Raw genomic sequence first — 21,276 nt, forward strand, 5'->3', positions numbered from 1 at the left:
CTCTTCAAAAGAGGAGTCGTCATCCGGAATGAGGAGAATTCTGCGCATTTCCTCGGGTTTCTTGCCTCGTATCATATCGGCCACGATCTTGCAAGTCAAATTGTGCAGGTTCTTGATATCCAGATAGTTGGCGGCTTTTATCAAACCATAGAGTTTGGCGTGGTCCGCGCTGACGAAATTTTGTACCCATCGGTGTACTTCATCCTCAGTGCAATTAAATTGAAATTCGGCCCACTCTCGCACCATCCTCAAAATGTCCGAATCTATATTCTCCAACGGCACAACGGCATCCTCATCATCCATCCAGCTTTCAAGAATCCTCCTTATTGTGCCTGAACACCTGGTAATGCAATCGATGTCCACTTCAAAAATCATCCCATCAGAGGACTGCAGCTTTACAGTTGTCTTGTTGTCCATCCCAGAAATGAGAAGTGTTATAATTCAATTCAATGATGTAATTCAGATACAGTAGTTTTAATGTCATCCGGATCCGCAGAAATAGAGGGAGAATATCGATAATTTCAGTATTTTGAACAGTTCAGAACCTGGTCATACTGGAGAAAAATGTCGTTGAAAGGCCAATTTATGCAAAATCTGCGACGATTTCGCCTGGTTACGTTTGATGTAACGGACACGCTGCTGAAGCTTGAAGATCCCCCAAAGCAATACCAGAAGACGGCAGCCGAATGCGGAGTGACTGGCCTCGACAGGAAGCAGCTGGAGCGCTGCTTTCGACAACAGTTCAAAATCATGAGCAAAGAATATCCAAATTTTGGTCGCTCTTCACCGAATCTTGACTGGCAATCCTGGTGGCTGCAGCTGGTATCGGGTACGTTTAGGTGCGTGGATGCCAGCCTGCCGGCCGACAAGCTGGCCACGATTGGGCAACAGCTCGTACGGGTTTTTCGCACCAGCGCCGGCTGGCGGCATGTCGACGGAGCAGCCGATTTGGTCCAGCGGGTCCGCGATTCTGGCAAATCTGTGGGCATTATATCCAATTTCGATCCGTCCCTACCACAAGTACTCCAGGCCATGGGTTTTGCCGGAAAGTTCGACTTCATTCTGACCTCCTACGAGGCTGGCGTTATGAAACCCGATGCGCGCATCTTTAAGATGCCACTGGAGCGCTTGAAAATTTCCCCAGACCAGGCCCTGCACATTGGCAACAAGTTCGACATGGACTATGCTGGGGCCCGCAACAGTGGCTGGAGCGGATTGCTGGTGCAGTCGAAGGAGGGAAACAAACAAGGCGACAAACACTCGTTCGCAAGCCTGGCCGCCCTTCTGAAGGCCCTCGAGACCCAAGAGATTGCCTGGTGACGTGACGCAGTGATTATTCTTTCGCCTCTTTGTTTAATGCATAACTTACTGGCTGCACTTATGTTTACAAAAATTATGAAACGAAACAAAGATATATATATCTATATGTGTGTAATGCATAATCTAAGGCTAATCTTAACATAATACGCGCATACTTAGTCACGGCTCTGCATTGATCGAATGCTAATTGCTCGATGCGATGCGATGTCACACGAGTATTGGGGATGTGAAAAAGTCAGACTCATCTTACATGCCTAGCCTTACATGCGGATTAAGCTATTACCTGATGACTTATTGAATATCTTTGTCAATATATGTACACATTAAATGGTCCCAGCCTTGGAAGACAATGCTGGGACAGACACACACACGGTCGTAAATACTATTGAACAGATTAAAAATAAGTTCCGACCCGAAATATATATTGGTTTGTTAGGGAATGCGTGTGGTGGTGTCCTTTCCTCCTCCTACCCAGTCTTGGTCTTTGGGTTCTACGTGGATTTTGTGGCCTTGGCGGGCATTTGGGCCTTGGCTGCCTTTAGCTGTTCGAGATTGAATTGCTTGCGTATTTCCGTCGACACCTGCCGGATGACCGCATCAGTGTTGGCCTTCAGATCCCGCTCGAGCACATCGATGTCCACGTCCTTGCTCTCCAGCCGCATCTGCATGTCCGAGTAGAAATCACAGAAAAGCACCGGCTCGTCGGAGCCGTTTGGGGTGCGCGTACTGCAGTATTGGCCCCGACGATGCAGATCATCGTTGCTAGACTTCGAGTCGAGAAAGCGCCGTGCACCCAGCGGCAGCTGCTGCTGTACGAGTCGCTCATGGTTCTGGGATATATGAAACTTGAGCTTCTTGAACTCCTTCACCTCGTTCTTCATGTACTTTACGTAGCTGTACATCTTTGAGGTCTTCTTCGTGAGGTTCTCCAGACAGCTGATGAAGTTGCGCACCTGCTGGGTTCGAGGCAGGGTGCTGGGATCGAGGCGTTCGGCCTCATCGAAGTGCTGCAGGGAACGATTAAAGTCATGCTTCATGGCCAGCGCTGAGGCGAGAACCACATGATTCTCCGCCACCTTGGGGGCATGCTCGACGGCAGCGGTCAGTATTAGATCGGCATCGATCAGGCGACCCATCCGAAAGAGTATTGTGCCCAGACTGAGCAGCGGTATGTCCTTGAAGATGGGCGGGGCCAGCAATGTGGCTAGACGGGCGCAGGGTAGAGCCTCGCGAGCATTGCCCCGCATTCGCCAGTAGTAGGAGCTGAGCGTGTGGAATTTCCATGACGCCGGATGATGCTGCAGTCCGTCAACAGCAAACCGTCGCGTCAGTTCGACGGTAGCAGTCCCGATATTGGTGTCATGCTCCCGCTCCACATATGCCGAGTCCATGATCTTTGGCTGGAAGCTTTCGAGGTGGTCGTAGGTGGCCGGGCCAACACTCAGCTTATGATAGTTGCTGCAGATGGGCTCCAGGGTACGTTGTTTCGTTCCAGTACTAGACTTTCCGTGCGGTTGATTCACGTCACTCTGCTCCGGAAGATTAATGCGTTTCAATTGATCTGGTGTGATCTTCAGATAGGACATTCGCTTTTCCAGCATGTAGTAGTCCATCGCACACTTGGCCTGTTCGGCCAGGTCTTCCCCGAAACGCATGGAGAAGCGCAAATGCTCGACAATCTGTTCCCGCTTTCGCAACAGGTCCAGGTAGGAGCGCTCAACGTACTCATTGTAGCGTATCTGCTCCAGGAAGGCAATTAGGTTCTGTGGCTCGCGCATGTGAAAGGGCGAGTCCAGCTTTTGGGTAATTTCGTCTTCCTTCAGCACCCAATGATTGCTGGCCGAGCAGCTGAGGAGCACATGCAGGCAGCCGACGGCCACGGCGAGCTGACAGACACGCATATTACATTGGAGTATGGTCCCACAAAGGGCGTAACTATAATCTGCACACCGGTTAGCAATAAAGCAGCACAGAGGATAATAGAAAAAACATCTAAACAAATTTGGTAAATAAACTGCGGCGATAGCCAGCCATTCTCGCGGAAGTGCCGATAGTTGCCATTCTCTTGTGATATGTACAGTATCGATAGCACTCGATTACTTCAAAAGCGTCCCTAATCACGTTCGTATAGGTGCGTGAAAAAATACAGGCTTCGTTGGACAAGTTGAAAAAAGGGTATGGGCAACAGGCCCAAATAGTCAACGCAAATTGCAAGCTTCGTACGAAACCTCACCTCGCGTGTGAGGACAACATACCTTGAGACTAAATCGGCTTTTTGTCTCCAAGGTATATTGGGCAAATGGGGTTGTTTTCATATTGCATGCGTTGTATTTTCTGTCTCGCTTTGCTCATAGTCCATACCCTCTTTTTCACATCAGTTTCCCAGCGCCTGAACGACAAAACAAGGCAGAAACAAAAAACCAATTGCCAGATGAACTAGTTTTTTATTTAGTTAAAAACATTTGTGTGAAAAGCAGAATTTAACAGTGCCGAGTGAAATACGTCCCGAGGTTAGATATTATAAATTCAAGTACTACATTGCAAAGCAATACTAAATTTTATGTTTTCGGCAAACACTTTTTTCTACCAAAAGGCGACGTGCAACGCACACAATCAAATATCTCACATACACATGTAAAACAGCGTACGCCGTGAGTTGAAGAAGTGTGTAGGTTGGTTGAAAAGAAAGCACACACACATATATATATATATATACAATTATATGCGCAAATCTGCCAGTTGGTCTTGCGGCTGTCCATCACCCCCCCTAGCCCAAAACCCCATCAATCTGACAAACAGGCAGCGAGCGTGCGGACCACGAGCCCCAGGCACAAAAAATTGTTAAATACAACAGATTGAAATTTCGATAAGCAGCAAAAAGAGGTAAGTGTTGTGAGAAAAAAAAAATAAATATGTGAAAAGCTGGGGGGTTGAGATGGAGGCAGCAACACAGCGGCGACGACGCATTAATTGTATGTATTGGTCAGCTGGTGCTGCTGCTGCTGCTTCTTCCCCCAACTCCTCCTCCTGCCTTTGTGCAGAAAGAAGCAATTGCGAAATAATCACAAAACGCCGCATAAATGCAGAGAATGCAATTTTTAACCGAGTCATTGCCAAAGTAGCAAAAGAATGCACGCAAAAGCTTGTACATGATTTATGCATGTGTGTGTGGGTGTCTGCATATTTGAACATATTCATTTGCATGTGTGTATGTTTGTATTTGCGTTTGTGTGTGGGCCCATGTGGTGTCGGCGTAAGCTTCTGGGTGTTCGTGTGTGTGCGTGTGTGCGTGTGTGTGTGTGTGTGTGTGTGTATGTATGTATGCGGTTTGATGTTTGTGTTATTTTGACATTTACCCATTTGTTGCAGAAACAGAACACCTTTTCGGTCGAACAACTGCAACGGCGCAAGGGCTCTCTCTCCAAGGACAGGACCCCAGCGACACACAAAGTCGAGCCCGAAGGGGCATACCCAAGCAGCAGCGCAAACTCGAAAAGCATAAGGGGACAAAAGAGGAGAAATAGTGATACCGTCGAAACCGAGAGGCGACACCGCCTGTTTCCAGCACCATTCAAGTCCCGAATAAGATGGAAATTGAAACAGAACAAACCATCGAAGCAATGGACACCCAGGATACCCAAGAGGTCGAGATAATCACTAGCGATCTTCACCAGCAGCAACAACAACAGCAACAACAGCAGCAGCAGCTCCAGAATCAAAACCAACAGCAGAATTCGCCCCCACAGCTGCCCAAATTCAAAAATCTGATACACCCACAATTGCACGCGGTCGGTGGAGTCACCCAGCTGCCCAACGAGAACGGCAACGTGCCGCCACAACAGCTGCTGGCCGACAGCAGCTCCTCATCGTTTACCACAATGGACACAATGACGTTGGACGACGAGAACAAGGAGGATCAGTTCCGTTCGGAGACCACATTCTCCTATACGGTGGATAATGTGGGACAATTGAAATCACAGCGTCTGTCACCGCCAGTGTACGTACGGATGCTGCCATGGAAGATTATGGTCATACCGAACGACCGCGCATTGGGCTTCTTTCTGCAGTGCAACGGGGAGAATGATTCGCCCACCTGGTCGTGCAATGCCATTGCCGAATTGCGTCTCAAGTGCCACAAGGCCGAGTCTCAGCCTTTCACGCGGGCCCGCATCAAGCATTTGTTCTACTCGAAGGAGAACGACTATGGGTATTCGAACTTTATCACTTGGCAGGAGCTGCAGGATTCGGAGAAGAGCTATATACACAACAACAGCATCACCTTGGAGGTGCATGTCATAGCCGATGCCCCGCATGGCGTTCTCTGGGATTCGAAGAAGCACACCGGCTATGTGGGCCTCAAGAATCAGGGGGCCACCTGCTACATGAACTCCCTGCTGCAGACGCTCTACTTTACCAATTCGCTGCGCCTGGCCGTCTATCGCATACCCACAGAGGCCGACGATAGCACCAAATCGGTGGGCCTCTCCCTGCAGCGTGTATTCCACGAGCTGCAGTTCGGCGATCGTCCGGTGGGCACCAAGAAGCTAACCAAATCCTTTGGCTGGGAGACACTCGACTCTTTCATGCAGCACGATGTCCAGGAGTTCCTACGCGTTCTGCTCGACAAGCTCGAGTCGAAAATGAAGGGCACCTGCCTCGAGGGGACCATACCGGGGCTCTTTGAGGGGAAAATGTCATCATATATCAAATGCAAGAATGTGGACTATAACAGCACACGCTATGAGACCTTCTACGATATCCAGCTAAATATCAAAGACAAAAAGAACATTTACGAATCATTTCAGGACTATGTCGCCTCCGAAACCCTCGAGGGTGACAACAAATACGATGCTGGCGTCCATGGCTTACAGGTGAGTCTCTGCCAGTCTGCATATATTGTATGATTCAATTTTTGATCCGTTTCTTATTCGTATCTCGTTTGTTTTGTAGGAGGCCAGCAAGGGCGTCATCTTCACGTCATTCCCGCCCGTTCTGCACTTGCATTTGATGCGTTTCCAATACGATCCCATTACGGACAGCTCGATCAAGTACAACGATCGTTTCGAGTTCTACGAACAAATCAATCTCGATCAATATCTGGCCGAGGGCGAGAAGACATCAGCGGACTATGTCCTTCATGCCGTGCTGGTGCATTCGGGCGACAATCATGGCGGACACTATGTGGTCTTTATCAATCCAAAGGCCGATGGGCGCTGGTTCAAGTTTGATGACGATGTGGTCTCCAGTTGCCGCAAACAGGAGGCCATTGAGCTGAATTATGGCGGCATGGATGATGAGATCTCGTTCCATGCCAAATGCAGCAATGCTTATATGCTGGTGTACATCAGGCAATCGGAACTGGATCGTGTCCTTGGCGATATACCTGAGAGTGAGATATCCAGTGATCTGGTGGAGCGTCTCGATCTGGAGAAGCGCATCGAGATGGCGCGTCGCAAGGAGCGCAGCGAGGCCAATCTGTATGTGTCGGTGCATGTCATACTCGAGGAGTACTTTGAGAGTCAACAGAAGCGTCGTCTCTTCGACTTGGAGAAGACCCATCAGCGTCCGTTTAAGCTCAAGCAGACCCAGACCGTCGACGAACTGGTCGAAATGTTCGTCAAGGGCTTTGGCGTCTCGCGCAGTCGCATGCGCATTTGGAACATGTGCACCGCCCAGACGCAAAAGTTTCTCTATTTCGACTTTGAGGCTGAGGCATCGCGCTCCATTGAACAGATACCCACATCACAGAAGCCATGGGTGATCTTCCTCGAGCTTGCCTCCCCGAACACCAGCGAACCGCTGGCGCCCTTCAATCCCAAGTCAGACGTGCTGCTCTTCCTCAAGTATTACGATGCCAAGAACAAGCGTCTCAATTATATTGGATGTACACAGCAGCCGCAGAGCCGACGCCTCATCGATCTGTGTCCGGAGGTTAACCGCAAGCTGGGCTTCGACCTGGACACCGAGCTGACCGTCTTTGATGAGTATGGCGACAAGAAGATCGCCAATCTGAATGATCCCATCGAGAGTGTGCTCTATCTGCCGCAAGACAATCTACAGGGGCAGATACTCATCTTTGAGCGTGAGATTATTGACATGAAACTGGATCTGCCAACGGTGGAGGACTACTTTCTGGATCTGGTCTATCGCATTGAGATTATATTCAGCGACAAGTGTAATCCCAATGAACCGGACTTTGTCTTGGAATTGTCGAATCGTTATAATTACGATCAGCTAACCAATGCGGTGGCCGAGCGCCTCAATACGGATCCGCAGAAGTTGCAGTTCTTTATGTGCATCAACAGCTACAAGGAGACGGCGGGCAATGCTGTGCCCTATACATTCAAGGTATGTAGTACCGATCAGCGATCACCGACCTTAATCCTTTAAGTCTCTAATTCTAATTATTCATTTATTATTCATCTTTCATCTTCTCAAGGGAACGGTCAAGGATCTGGTCTCGTACACCAAGCAGAGCACACCGAAGCGCATCTATTATCAGCGTCTTTCGTTGAGCATCCATGAGCTGGACAACAAGAAGCAATTCAAGTGCATTTGGGTGTCCAACGATCTGAAGGAGGAGAAGGAGCTTGTACTCTATCCAAACAAGAATGACAACGTTAAGGGGCTGCTGGAGGAGGCGGCCAAGAAGATAACCTTCCTGGAGAATAGCCGCAAGAAGCTGCGGCTGATGAAGGTTAGCAATCATAAGATTGTGGCCCACTGCAAGGACGATACACCGCTGGATACGCTGCTCAAGGCGAATGACTCGTCGATCACCACCACACAGAGTGCACAGAAAATTTATCGCATCGAGGAGGTGCCCGCGGATGAGATGCAGCTGGTCGAGAATGAATATCTCTTGCCGGTTGCTCATTTCAGCAAGGAGTTGTACAACTCGTTTGGCGTACCCTTCTTCACCAAGGCGCGTCACGGGGAGTCCTATGGGGCCCTCAAGCAGCGCATCCAGAAGCGTCTGAATGTCCCGGACAAGGAGTGGGAGAACTACAAGTTCACCGTGATCAATACGGGCCTGACCACCGAGGTGAACGACAACGATGTCATCAATTTGGAGAATTTCCGCACCTCGAATAGCGGACAGTTGCCCTTCCTTGGCCTCGATCACATTAACAAGTCACGCAAGCGCAGTTCGCTGAATTTCTCCGAAAAGGCGATCAAAATTTACAATTAATGTGAACACACAAACACAAAAAAGGGGACAAAGGAGTAGACGGATGATGGTTCTGCGAGTGTATGCGACTGGAGGCGACTGGTGGCGACTGGTGGCGAGCGGGGCTGGAAAGAAAATTCGACGAGACAGAAAGCTGAGAGGACATCCATCGATCGCACCGCAACGTTTCCCGAGAATAGAAATTTTAAGCAAAGCTAGAATCCAGCTCGAAGCCACAAGTGTCCCAAAAATTGTATGCCCCTTAAAAGCAGGCACCCTTAACCCTCCTCCTCCTGAACCCAAAGTAGAAATTGACGTGGATTTTTTTAAATAATATTATATCTAAGTCATAAAATTTATTTATTAATCGTCTCCGGTCAATTTTTAAATATGTTTGTGCGGCCAGTCCTACCCCAGAGCATGTCGGTCTCCGCCCCGATCCGGCCCCAGCCCAGGCAACGGCACGAAGTTCATGAGGAAAAAAGGTTTATAAATTTACTGACTTATTGCGCTTGCATTAGTGACTTCAAAATCTAGGCTAAGGCTTTCAAAGAATGTTTATTATTATTATTTTTTTTTTTTTCCTAAATACGATATTCCTAACGGCGGTAATTTAATTTCAAACTGGATTGAATCGAATCAAAATTGGAGTCTCGTATCCGATTGATTCATTTGAAATGCCGGCATACCTTGGTAAATTGTAAATATAAGTGTTTTCTTGTGCGTTTCGTTTTCCGCCTCCCGGGGAACACAGGCAGGAAAACAGCAAAAGAAAATGAATGAACACGCACGCACCTCACAAAGAAGAGATGAACGCGAAGAGAAGTGAAACAACAAAAGATACAGATATACATATATAAGCAGTGAGAGCAACAGTGCTGGTAAGCGGCGAAAAGAGTCGCTGGTGGCACGAGAGAGAGCGAGACAGCGATAGGTAGAGTTAGATTCCAACTAACGGTAAACAACAACAACAGCAGCAACAAAAAACACTTGCGAAATGGAACGGGACAGATGGATAAGCGAAGAGCAGAGAGAATAGAGAGAAGAGGGGCATATAAGATTTGTTTCAAACAATTATTTGTGATTTTAAAACATGAAATGATAAAAGTGTATTCAAAGGACTAGACAACATAATAATCTTAAATTAATAAAAACAACAAACAAACAAAAAGCATACGTATGTACCATAATATAACCAGGTTGAATGCTTTTGTTTTAATCTTTGTTAAATTATATAGCAAATCGTGCAGTGCCGTACCCGGAGTATGATCCGAAAGAACACACAGAAAACCAACTAACAAAAATTGCATCATGACAAGGCAATAGAAACACTATATATATATATATATATATATATATATATATATATATATATATCAACAAATATTACATTATTACTATGCTATTATTTATGCAAACAGAATAATTCAAATTATTTATGTGTAAAATAAAAAAACAAAGGAAAACCACAAACCACAAGTCGATTGTGCGAACAAAATATATCAAATCAATATTCCCATATGTTGATGGTATAGTATATAGTACTATATCTATTTATATATATTTATGTGTGTATATAAATGATTAAACAGCCGTTAACTCAAATGTCCCATAAGAATATCGGGACTATCCATGAATCCTTTTCCAGCCAAGCCAACTCCCCACATCTTTAAGTTTAAGGTTATGTGGGGGCGATCATCGATTAGCGATTACCGGTCGCCACCCCAGAGCTGTATTCCACACTGTATCCCACTCCCCCCAGAGTTGTATTGTATTCCAAGCCGTGAGCAACAAGAAGTACCGTAAGGGCGGAACACGCAGCCCCCATCCTTCCTTCTAACCGTTCGATCGAAAACGTGGGAGCTTGAATCTGTTTAAAATTGAAAATAAATTATATTTGATGTAGAATTCATTGGGAACGAACCATTATTTAATCGAATCTATTTCGGGTCATTTCTCGCTTAAATTATAGATTATATTTTTGTTGGACTACAGACTACTGGATAGAGCTTAGAACTTGCGACGCTTCAGCAGATCTGGCCGCCAGTTGACTGGATGCGTCTCCTCGCTGGCCTCGTCATCCTCCTTGTACACCTTGATTGTCTTGTCCGCCTCAGCGGTGATAAGACGCGTGCCCGAATGGTCGAAGCACATGGCAAATATACCCGCCTCGCTGTCCATGGAGCCGGGCTGGACGGGGGCCTGGAATCGCTGGAAATTGTAGCCGGTGCGCCAGTCCCAGAAGAACATGGTGCCGTTGTCGCCGCCAGAGACGAGCACACCATCGTTATTGGCCGCCATACAGTTGACAATGGCCGTGTGGCCGGAGATGTTTTGCACGAAGTTGCCCTCGGGACAGCGCCACTGCTTGATGTTGTCGGGCGAGGCGGAGGCGAACATGTACAACGATGGATGCAGCACAACGCTGCGCACAGACTTCTTGTGGTTGGTCAGGGTGCAGACGCTCTTGCCGGCAGCTAGATCCCACAGGCGCACGGTCGAGTCGTGGGATCCAGTGATGATCTGTGGATTGGTGGCCTGGGCCACCACACTAGCCACCGTATTGGTGTGCCCGGTCAGCGTGTGCACATTGGCCTTGGTCCTCATGTCCCAGATGCGAGCCGTGGAATCGCGCCCAGAGGTGGCCAGCACATCGATGGTCGGATGGAGGGCCAGCGAGTAGACTGCAGACAGATGGCCATGGTAATGTCGGATCACTTTGTTGTACTCCAGATCCCAGCACTTCACCTGACGATCCTCGCCGCAGCTGAACAGATACGGATGCTTGGTGCTGACTGCCAATCCCCGCACGGTGCTCACGTGGCCGGTGAGCGAGAGTTTCAGCTTACCGCTGGCCAAATCCCAGATTTTGATGACACGATCCCCGGCACCGGTGGCGAACCACTCGTTGCCCGGCTCTACAGCTATGCAACGGACCCAACCCAAATGTCCTGAAATAACGCGCGAGAGTTTCCAGGGTGCATGCCACTTGGGCTTCGGTATGGTGGGTGCCTTCTTTGGTATGAGCTGCAGATTGCTGGCGCCATTGGATCCGGGTCCATTGCCATTGTTGGGCATGGAGGCCCGTACGAGGGATGTGCTATTGCTACCCGGTATGGACAACACCGTGTCGGGGCGACGCGCATCGGCATTGAATTTCAACATGCTGTTAGCAGTGTCTGTGCTCCCGTCTGTGATGGCCAGTGGTCTTTCCACGGCATGTCCTGATGGTGTCCTTCTGGGCTCATTGGCTGTCGCAACCCTGTCAAGCAAGGAGCCATAGGTATCTTTGGCCTTGATTGACCGCCGCTGCTTGTCCCTGTGTCAACGAAAGTGCGTATGAAGCTTGGAGCTTTGTTAATGCGGATGGATCTGATCCGGAGTACTCACAGTCGGTCGTCGACATCTGGCAGGTTTCCTTGATTGGAGACGAACAGATCGTGTGTGCGCTTTAGGGAGCGGAATATAAGCGTGTGCACGCTGTGTTTTTGCACGTCCTCCATTGATCAAATAAATTAAATGTACTTTAGCTAAACAAAACAAAAATGCGGCTTCTTTGCTAGCCGACAAAACTGTCATTCACCACGGAACGCACGCACATTCGCTTGTGGGGGTGAAATCGGTTATCGATTTGGACTATCGATTTAGACCATGCAATAAATGAAAACGAAGGAACTATATTTTAAACCACATTTTCCTCATTTCCTCCACATTATATCTCAACATCTTCTCAGATACATTTAACAGACGCCAGTCGTAACAGACGCCAGTCCACCCGCTCGACACTCCCGCACACCCACTGAAATATGAATATAATCTGAACCTTTTGAATCAATTTCTCACATCGTTTCGATTGTTTTGTCTTGTTTTTTATTATTAGTTAGCGGGAACCGGCGACCCAGAAGCAGCATTACTCGATGACAGAGATGAGGATGTTGGGGAGACCGACGCTGACGAAGTGCTGGCCGCAGCATTGGAAGTACTATCCTGTGCCCCCGAAATTCTGGAGTTGAAGAACTGTTTGATCTGTCGGGAGTTGATAAACGAACGGAACGAACACTTTTAAATGCATCTAACAGAGGTTGTAACTGCAATGGCTTACGATGCGCTTAATGTAGTTGCACGAGGTTTCGTTGTTTGAACTCGATACTACGTTGTCCACTCGGTACGGTGGCGAAATGGTGACTTCGTTAAGGATCTGTATGTTCAGTCCCTGCCATGATACTTCATTGTACTGTGATTGCATGCATGCGAATAAAAGATAACAAGATGAGATTATATGGGAATTGACTTTTGCCAGACACAGTAATGTGCGACGCGTACCCCATATTGTTTGGCTATCGCTCTATAAAGTTCTTGTGCTTCTGAGCTCACGTCAGCGTTCTGGGACTTGAGATAGTCCTGACGACGTTCCACTGTTTTCCTCAGCCGCATTTTAACCTGCAAAAAGATTTAAAGGTTCACAACTTATCGCACATCTTCCGTTGCGGCTTACGTTGCTGCTCACCTGTTCCAGATTTAACTTCTGCGGATCATCGACGAAGTTCCCGTTGCACTCCTTGATCACCTGCACGTTGCTGCATAGCGAAAGATTCAACGCATAGATATCACTCAGCTCCTCCGTTGTCTTCGATCGGCATTCTGTTTTGGGGCAAAAAGGCAACAGCGGAAAAAGGTGGGAAAGTGGGAAGCGGGGAAAGAAAGAGGGGCGCAAATATTTTTGGCGCGATGTACGGAGAACCAAATTCTGGATGACTTAACTATTATATAAAAGCATCAATGGGATGCCCACAACACAACAGACACAACTCACTCTTTACAACAATTCAATTGGGTTTTTGACAATAAAAAAGGATACTCAAGATAAGCATCTTTGTGTTATGATCGAAGGCGAGAACCTCGCCCTCCACTTCCTCATTGAAACAGGTTGTGCACATCACTGTGGATCCAATGCTGAAGCAGTCGTTCACTGCATTGCCGGCGGTTGCAGTGGCAGCGGCCATCTTTAATTGGTAGACTTGACTTGGAGAGTGGAGTGGAGTCGACCTGGGGCCTGGCCTGGGGGTCGAGTTGGAGGAGCTGGGCAGCTTTCAATCTTGCAGAGCTTCGCTACGAATGTACTGTGCGCTGACTGGATTCTGTGCGTTCCGATTGTTTACACAACTTTGAACACGTAGTACGTGAGTATGTGATGCGAAACAACAATTAATATGACAAATCAAAAAAATTCAATTGAACCGTGCGAACGTTGTGTAGTTCTAGTTGTTTACAACATCGGCGCTGTGTGATCTGGACCTGGTTGACGAACGTAAGCGTATTGTTCCTGCTTCCACGGGTCTGTTACTTATGGTCTTCGTTTTGATGTTGCCGTTTGCCGCCGCGGACTCGCTTTCACATTCACGTTTCTGTTTCTGCCTCTAGCGTAGATGTCGCTTCATAGAAGTGATTTTCTAATCGCTTCGTTTCAATCTTTCCGCTTGAAACGAACAGCTGTGTTGGCCAAAAACTCTTGATCTATATGGAGTTCAAGCGTACAGTCGATTTTAAATACGTGTTTTTTTGTTTTGTAATTGAGAAAATGGAAAATATGCGAAAAAGTGTTTGGTCAACACACGAACAAGGTAGGGTTGCAAAACCATCGATGGCACTGTCGATAATATCGATGGTTTGGGAACTTTGCAATAGATAATTTGTGTTACGTTTGAGAGAAAAGTATTATTTCGAATTCTATAAAGCGAATTAAGCGCAATTTAAAAGGATGTGGGAAACCAATCTCCTAACGAGAAGCCTCCAACCAAAAAAACACAAATGGAATTATAGATATATCGATGGGTTTGCAGCCCTGGAAAGCAGCCGAAAGTAGTTTATGAACGAAGATATAAAAAAGAACTATTACCTGGAGTGAACGACGTAAATAGGTTCAGCTTAATCGTCCTTTTTTATTCACGATTGGGAAATGATATTACGGATTTTTAAATGCGATTTAGTTTTACCAGCGTGCTAGGACCGTCAGCGCTGAACATATAATTTTATCCAAAAAATTATTCAATTTTTTACACGATTGGCTGTTTTTTTTTTTACTATTTCACAAATATTTCTAAGCAATAGAGGTCTCAAAATTTTTACAGATTGAAGAATATTTTCTAAATGGACTACACCATACAGGGATGGAATTGTCATGGAGCTCTCAGTTTTGCTACTAAATATCGATATCGATTAGTATATTTTATGTACAGATCTTCGGCTTGGATGCAGTCCATCCGCCTTTAAATTAAATAGTAAATCGCGCGGAAAACATGGTCGAGCCGAAAACTACAGCACCGCACCAACGGACCCCCACTGCCGAGACCGTTCTCCCCCTCAGCCGGGTGCGGACAATCATGAAGAGCTCGATGGACACCGGCTTAATCACGAACGAAGTGCTGTTCCTGATGACCAAATGTAGTGAGCTCTTTGTGCAGCATTTGGCGCGAGAAGCCTACGCGGCCTCTTGTTCCAAGGAGACAAGTGATACCCTCAAGTATGAGCATCTCTCTCAGCTGGTGAACAAGAGCTCGAATCTCGAGTTTCTTCTGCAAATTGTTCCAGAGAAGATACGTGTGCACACATTCCAAGAAATGCTCCGGCTAAATCGTTCCGGCGCCACCAGCGATGATGACGATGATGACTCTGAATCCGAATCTGAGTCCGAATCGGATGAATGATACGCCAGAACCCCCATCGCCATCCTCACATCATCGACCATCGCTTCTTTACGCTCATTGCTTGTTACTAAACGTTTGATTATGCCGTTAATAATTTACTTTTTGCAGGTTCTATATTAAATTAAGTTCCGTGTTTTGTATGTCTCCAAATGTACTCTATATGAGTAAGTGCAGTTTTTAAGAATAAATAAATACGTATAATGAAACCATAGTGCATCTAAAAATACCGAGTTCCTGACAATCTATTCTATCCTTAACACTGTTCTTTCTCTGTAACTGCAAGAATTATATATACAGAAAAAATTTTACAGAAACCACGAATGGAATCGTGGCCAGCATAAGGTTTAGGCGCCATTAATCTTCAATTCTGAAATATAGTTATCGTAGGCACCCGGCCAGCCATGAATTAATTCAATTATCGAAACACGTTTGGATTTTTTGAAGAATAATTATAACATATAATTGCACTTGGATACGATTTGTGATGCGTTTTTAAACAGTTGCAAACAATTATGATTTAGGATTTCGGATTGCCTAGGCCTTTAGATAGGCGCCTGGATAGCCGGTGGCATTCAGGCCCGTCACCTTATAGGTGGTGCCCGCTGGGGCCGGCTGGTCGAACTTGGCCGCTGTTGTCACATAGAGAATGTCCAGGTTGGGGCCACCGAAAGCAGCCGAGGTAATCTGCTTGGTGGGGAACTTGATTTCCAACAGGACCTTGCCGGTGCTGTGTGGATAGCAAAACGGGAAAAACCAGGGGTTACAGCAGGAGGAAATGGAATAAACGATGGCTTTCGCAGGGACTTACTTAGGGTTAACCTTGAAGATGGTGGCACCGTTAAATGTGGCCACATAGAGATTACCCTCGGTGTCGATGGTTAGACCGTCGGGCAGCAGATGATCCTTGGGGCTGGTCTTGCGCAAGTTGAAGATCACCTTGGGGTTGCTGGACACGCCTGTCTCGAAATCGTAATCGTATGACTTGACCTCGTAGTCGGTGGTGTCAATGTAGTAGAACTTCTTGGCCTTCTCGTCCCAGGCCAAGCCGTTGGAGATGCCCACATCACCCTTCACAATGGACACCTGGCCGCCAGCCTCCCACTTGTAGAGCTCACCGTGACGGAACTCAAACTCATCGCCAATGTAGCGCATGGTGCCGCCAAAGAAGCGACCACGGGGATCGGCCTTGGCGTCATTCAAGCGGTTCTTATCCATCTCCGGCTGTACCTCGAACAGGGTGCGCACCACTTTGGCCACGGGCGAGACTCCATCCCAGTTGACAATCACCACGCGGCGAGCACAGCCAACGGCGAACTCCTGGGGCTTGCCCTCAATCGGCAGGACGAAGGCGGCGAAACTCTCGCCTTCAATCTGCGTCTTGTACACCTTGTTCTGCTTGAAGTCGTAACGAAGCAGTTTTCCAGCTTCCAAATCGACGTAGTACAAGCTCTGGGTGGCCACATCCCAGTGGGGACCCTCTCCCAGGCCGGCATAGGAGTCAGGAAGTGGTTCAACTTTGTAGGACATCTGCAAGGAGAGGACGAGATTGGAATTGAGTGAAAGTTGGAGCAAATCCACACGCCGCCACGCCACCCAAATGTACCGTCAAGCCAAAGAGAGCTCCCGTTAGGGCGATGGTCAGCGGGAGAAATCTGATGGAAGTCAGCATCTTGCACGGGCTCTGGGCGAATCGAGCTGTGTTTACCAACTGAATCTGCTGCCGCTCGATGGGAGGGTTTTTATTGATTAAAAGCCTGACATTAGCGGAACCAAACCGCGGAACACAAATCTGAGTCTCAGAGTCTGCGTTTATTTTCATGTTTTTCACAGACGCTGCAGCTGCGCACTTTTGACGTCATGCCCTTCACTTACGTTTGATTGCGTTTACCTTTTTGTATTTTAATTGACTTTTGATGTTCAAGCGCCTGGTCTGGTTGTTGTTGCGGTTGATGCTGCTGCTGCATTATAGTACTGGCTAAACGAGCATGCAGCTGCTGCAGGAAGCAGTTGGGCCGCCCCTGATTGATTAGTATGTCCACACAGTGGTAGCATTTGGCGAGCAGCTCTCACAATTGAAAACAAGGACTGATTCATATTTGAGCAATATTTGCGAGCTGTCTCGTTTAGACAGTACTTAAAGAGCATTGCACAGAACTGTTTGGAGGTATGTCATCGGGTATCGCTATCGAAAATGCACACTTGTAAATGCAACCCGGTGTACCACCAGCTGCATTTGGCCATAACGGTTCAAGGCAAGACAAAACAAACATCTTGCATTAATTAATTACAAAATCTCTGAATATTTTGACTTTGAAGCTCTCACTCACAAAACAAAAAAAAAATTATGCAAAAAAAAGGAGAATGGCCGTTCAAGGACCGTTGCAAGTTTGCTGTCCACAGGATCGTACATACCTTTGAATAAACGCTTTTTTAGTCTTGCAGAATAGAACAAATCCTTGAGCACTTCTCCGTCGAATAACGCGTTGACACTGAAGTTAATACGATCAGACCGAAACCTTTTTATAGCCAGCCGGCAGCCGGCTTTAGCGTGATATACAAACACACCAGCAGCAACACACTATGGATTGATAAGAAGCGACAATATTGGAGGGGCGCTGTTGCCTGGTCAGTAGCCAGAGAAGAGAACCAGAACCCAGGCACCAAAGAACCAGATAAGACATAAAGCCAGTGCAAATGGAGCTGCTGGAATAACGATTTTGCTGCATATTTATTATCACATCGCACTCAATGAAATGCCATTATTGTAATAGGAGCCAGACTTAAAAGGAATACAACTGCACAACTTTCTGCCGTATGTGGGAGTGGCGTTGGCGGTAGCTGATAAGCCACGAGGCAATTTTAATTATAATCATTTTTTTACAAGTACATATTTCATTGCCAGATACCTATATATTTCCGCTCCGCCTGTGATAACATGCACATGCAGTAAGGCCTGTGCGATAAATTCGCATCCAAACAGTCGCACTGTCGCCTGGTTAAGGATGCTGCTGCTGTTGTGTTGTTGTATCAGTTTGGACCTAACCCCCAGGCCGCTTCTTTAGTCTGCACTATCGGTAAAGAGGGGCCGAGAGGGAAGGGCCGTGACTTTGCCAAAATCTAGGAGGCCCAGACAGAGCCAGAATCTAATCGTTGCCAGTCATGACCCCTATGAGTCCTATGACTTGTAATTCTTTCTATTTTTGTCTTGATTTCAAATTTAAATTGCTCTTTAATTAATTGGAGTAAGATTTATTAGCATATTTGTACAATTGTCCATTGATAAGGGGACCATACAGCCTTTTACACTTCAAAACCGATATGATGAACATCAACAAAATTATGGCCAAATATTAAAACATACGTTAAACTACATACTTTTACCGTTTAATCAAATTTTACGAACATAGTAGGCCCTGAAACAGTTTACCTTAGGACTGAATTTACAAAATATTTAGTTAGTGACTCGGAGTTGTGGAGAAAACATGAATACGGAGCTCGGGAAAATTAAAATAGAAAACAAAATTTCGGAATTTTTAAATAAGTGAAAAAGTAAAAATTCAAAAATTTAAGAATAGAGTTCGGCATTCGATAAAAGTGAATATAGTAGGCCCTGAAACAGTTTACCTTAGGACTGAATTTACAAAATATTTAGTTAGTGTCTCGGAGTTTGTTGAGACAAGATATATACGGATCTCGGAAAAATTAAAATAGAAAAAAATTTCGGAAAGTGAAAAAGTGAAAATTCAAATTAAAAATATTTTGTTGGCGTTTAAATAAAATTTAAGAATAGAGTGCGGCATTCGATAAAAGTGAATATAGTAGGCCCTGAAAAAGTTTACCTTAGGACTGAATTTACAAAGTATTTAGTTAGTGTCTCGGAGTTTGTTGAGACAAGATATATACGGATCTCGGAAAAATTAAAATAGAAAAAAATTTCGGAAAGTGAAAAAGTGAAAATTCAAATTAAAAATATTTTGTTGGCGTTTAAATAAAATTTAAGAATAGAGTGCGGCATTCGATAAAAGTGAATATAGTAGGCCCTGAAAAAGTTTACCTTAGGACTGAATTTACAAAATATTTAGTTAGTGTCTCGGAGTTTGTTGAGACAAGATATATACGGATCTCGGAAAAATTAAAATAGAAAAAAATTTCGGAAAGTGGAAAAGTGAAAATTCAAATTAAAAATATTTTGTTGGCGTTTAAATAAAATTTAAGAATAGAGTGCGGCATTCGATAAAAGTGAATATAGTAGGCCCTGAAAAAGTTTACCTTAGGACTGAATTTACAAAGTATTTAGTTAGTGTCTCGGAGTTTGTTGAGACAAGATATATACGGATCTCGGAAAAATTAAAATAGAAAAAAATTTCGGAAAGTGAAAAAGTGAAAATTCAAATTAAAAACATTTTGTTGGCGTTTAAATAAAATTTAAGAATAGAGTTCGGCATTCGATAAAAGTGAATATAGTAGGCCCTGAAAAAGTTTACCTTAGGACTGAATTTACAAAATATTTAGTTAGTGTCTCGGAGTTTGTTGAGACAAGATATATACGGATCTCGGAAAAATTAAAATAGAAAAAAATTTCGGAAAGTGGAAAAGTGAAAATTCAAATTAAAAATATTTTGTTCGCGTTTAAAATTTAAGAATAGAGTTCGGCATTCGATAAAAGTGAATAATTCAAAGCAGTTAAATCAAAATTATAACAAACTCAAATTCAACAGTTAAATCAAAATTATAACAAACTCAAATTCAACATATTTCGTTCTTTGCTCTGTGATTTTGTGGAGGGCGGTCCTCCTTAAACGACGGTGTTTCCATTTAATTGACCTATTAACATTAATTATTCGTCAATACTGGATTTTTAAGGTAAGTTAAAGATCATTTAAACATATATAGGTCCCAATCGACCCTCCATCATTTATTAATCTCAATTGTGCATTCATAGCCTGTGCACTCATACACTTTAAAACTTAGCCGCGCAGCTCCAGCTCTAGCTCAAGTGTTCAAATAAACAGGGCCTCAGTGGGCTAAGTTCGTTTTGTCATTGGTATATTTACAGTATATTTAAAAATGTGAAGAAGTATTTTTTTTCTTATTTTCTTGCCACCACGTCTAGCAGCTCACTAGCAGCATGTATACTTTTCATAGTTTTTTTCTAGTATTTACTAGTATATTTTAAGACGCGCTATGGACCTCCACCCTCCTGTCCAATGCACCAATGTAGAAATCGCGTAGAAACGCCACTTAGAGCCATGTCCCAGGCCACATCGAATACTAATTCGTGCTCAGCATTGAATTCCTGGTCGTCTGTCATCAAAATCTACATTTTTCAAAATATGTCAGAATAAAAGTCTTGTCAAAAATGTTTTTCACACTGGCGCTTCAATGGGGCTTATATGAAAAACACGGGCAACAATTTTTGAAACTTACACATTTCCCCTCCAGGTGTCGCCTTCTGTAATTACATAAACATGTAGTTAATATGTAGCGCATGTGTAGTTAGCGTATAGTCACCATGTAAGGATATTAATTTAGTGGACATTTTTGTTGGCCTGTTTTGCTTAAACCTTATTTTACAAACAATCCAATAAGGATGAGAACTTAAAGTTAACCAGTCTTGTAGTTAATTGATTCATCAATCATATAAAAATATGTGGGCAAAGTTGAGAAATCTATATAGCTAGTAATATTCCACGGAAGATCAAAAACGAGGAATTTGTAAAATAGAACTTGAATTCGTCAGTATATTTACGGTATATTTTTTAAATGAGACGGTATGTTTCGGTATATTTCTGAGGGTCGGACTGCTATAGGTCAGACTGCTACTCAGTTAAAAAAAATTGTTGTTTGACCATTTACGCTATAATCGCTTTATACGCAAAATGCAATAAAAGCAAGTATTAAGAATAAAACAGTTAAGTAGAAAAATTATTTATAAATTGTATAAAATTATGTGGGCATGGCTAAATGTCCTATATAGCTGAGAATATTCCCCGGAATATCAAAAACGAGGAATATGTAAAATAGATATTGAATTCGTCAGTATATTTACGGTATATTTTTTAAATGAGACAGTATATTTTG

At 45.0% G+C, this 21,276-nt stretch overlaps 7 protein-coding genes across 9 annotated transcripts; 3 read left to right on the forward strand and 4 right to left on the reverse strand.

Moving 5' to 3' along the window:
* The first annotated feature begins 507 nt into the window (after positions 1-507).
* On the forward strand, positions 508-1,724 carry LOC6598277 (rhythmically expressed gene 2 protein). The gene has a single exon (XM_002023264.2). It carries the CDS (start codon positions 565-567, stop codon positions 1,318-1,320), a length of 756 nt encoding a protein of 251 aa, XP_002023300.1. The 5' UTR covers positions 508-564; the 3' UTR covers positions 1,321-1,724.
* LOC6598276 lies at positions 1,334-3,333 on the reverse strand. Its single transcript, XM_002023263.2, has one exon. The coding sequence runs from the start codon at positions 3,219-3,221 to the stop codon at positions 1,812-1,814; it is 1,410 nt and encodes a 469-aa protein (XP_002023299.1). The 5' UTR covers positions 3,222-3,333; the 3' UTR covers positions 1,334-1,811.
* Positions 3,334-3,728: 395 nt separating this feature from the next.
* LOC6598275 (ubiquitin carboxyl-terminal hydrolase 7) lies at positions 3,729-9,686 on the forward strand. Its single transcript, XM_002023262.2, has 5 exons — positions 3,729-3,830; positions 3,914-4,203; positions 4,690-6,191; positions 6,271-7,668; positions 7,760-9,686. The coding sequence occupies exons 3-5, from the start codon at positions 4,908-4,910 to the stop codon at positions 8,510-8,512; spliced, it is 3,435 nt and encodes a 1,144-aa protein (XP_002023298.2). The 5' UTR covers positions 3,729-3,830; positions 3,914-4,203; positions 4,690-4,907; the 3' UTR covers positions 8,513-9,686.
* A 708-nt stretch (positions 9,687-10,394) lies between these two features.
* Positions 10,395-12,025, reverse strand: LOC6598274 (pleiotropic regulator 1). Its single transcript, XM_002023261.2, has 2 exons — positions 11,882-12,025; positions 10,395-11,810 (listed from the first exon to the last, which is right to left on the reverse strand). Exons 1-2 carry the CDS (start codon positions 11,992-11,994, stop codon positions 10,502-10,504), a joined length of 1,422 nt encoding a protein of 473 aa, XP_002023297.1. The 5' UTR covers positions 11,995-12,025; the 3' UTR covers positions 10,395-10,501.
* A 313-nt stretch (positions 12,026-12,338) lies between these two features.
* Positions 12,339-14,009, reverse strand: LOC6598273 (protein LSM12 homolog A). 2 transcript variants are annotated; one of them, XM_026990386.1, is made up of 5 exons: positions 13,350-14,009; positions 12,999-13,192; positions 12,815-12,931; positions 12,594-12,725; positions 12,339-12,517 (listed from the first exon to the last, which is right to left on the reverse strand). In XM_026990386.1, the coding sequence occupies exons 1-5, from the start codon at positions 13,492-13,494 to the stop codon at positions 12,368-12,370; spliced, it is 738 nt and encodes a 245-aa protein (XP_026846187.1). In that variant the 5' UTR covers positions 13,495-14,009; the 3' UTR covers positions 12,339-12,367. The 2 variants fall into 2 exon arrangements, with proteins under 2 accessions (XP_026846187.1, XP_002023296.2); XM_002023260.2 differs by having other exon boundaries at positions 12,999-13,132; positions 13,350-14,004.
* Positions 14,010-14,726: 717 nt separating this feature from the next.
* LOC6598135 (chromatin accessibility complex protein 1) lies at positions 14,727-15,419 on the forward strand. Its single transcript, XM_002023259.2, has one exon. The coding sequence runs from the start codon at positions 14,788-14,790 to the stop codon at positions 15,193-15,195; it is 408 nt and encodes a 135-aa protein (XP_002023295.1). The 5' UTR covers positions 14,727-14,787; the 3' UTR covers positions 15,196-15,419.
* Positions 15,420-15,623: 204 nt separating this feature from the next.
* Positions 15,624-17,635, reverse strand: LOC6598134 (regucalcin). 2 transcript variants are annotated; one of them, XM_026990388.1, is made up of 3 exons: positions 17,608-17,635; positions 16,004-16,722; positions 15,624-15,922 (listed from the first exon to the last, which is right to left on the reverse strand). In XM_026990388.1, the coding sequence occupies exons 2-3, from the start codon at positions 16,720-16,722 to the stop codon at positions 15,730-15,732; spliced, it is 912 nt and encodes a 303-aa protein (XP_026846189.1). In that variant the 5' UTR covers positions 17,608-17,635; the 3' UTR covers positions 15,624-15,729. The 2 variants fall into 2 exon arrangements, with proteins under 2 accessions (XP_026846189.1, XP_026846188.1); XM_026990387.1 differs by lacking the exon at positions 17,608-17,635 and adding an exon at positions 16,799-16,970.
* Positions 17,636-21,276: the final 3,641 nt, after the last annotated feature.

Source organism: Drosophila persimilis, unplaced genomic scaffold, assembly GCF_003286085.1.
Source record: "Drosophila persimilis strain 14011-0111.01,24,50 unplaced genomic scaffold, DperRS2 tig00000579-arrow-pilon, whole genome shotgun sequence".
Lineage (NCBI taxonomy): Eukaryota > Metazoa > Arthropoda > Insecta > Diptera > Drosophilidae > Drosophila > Drosophila persimilis.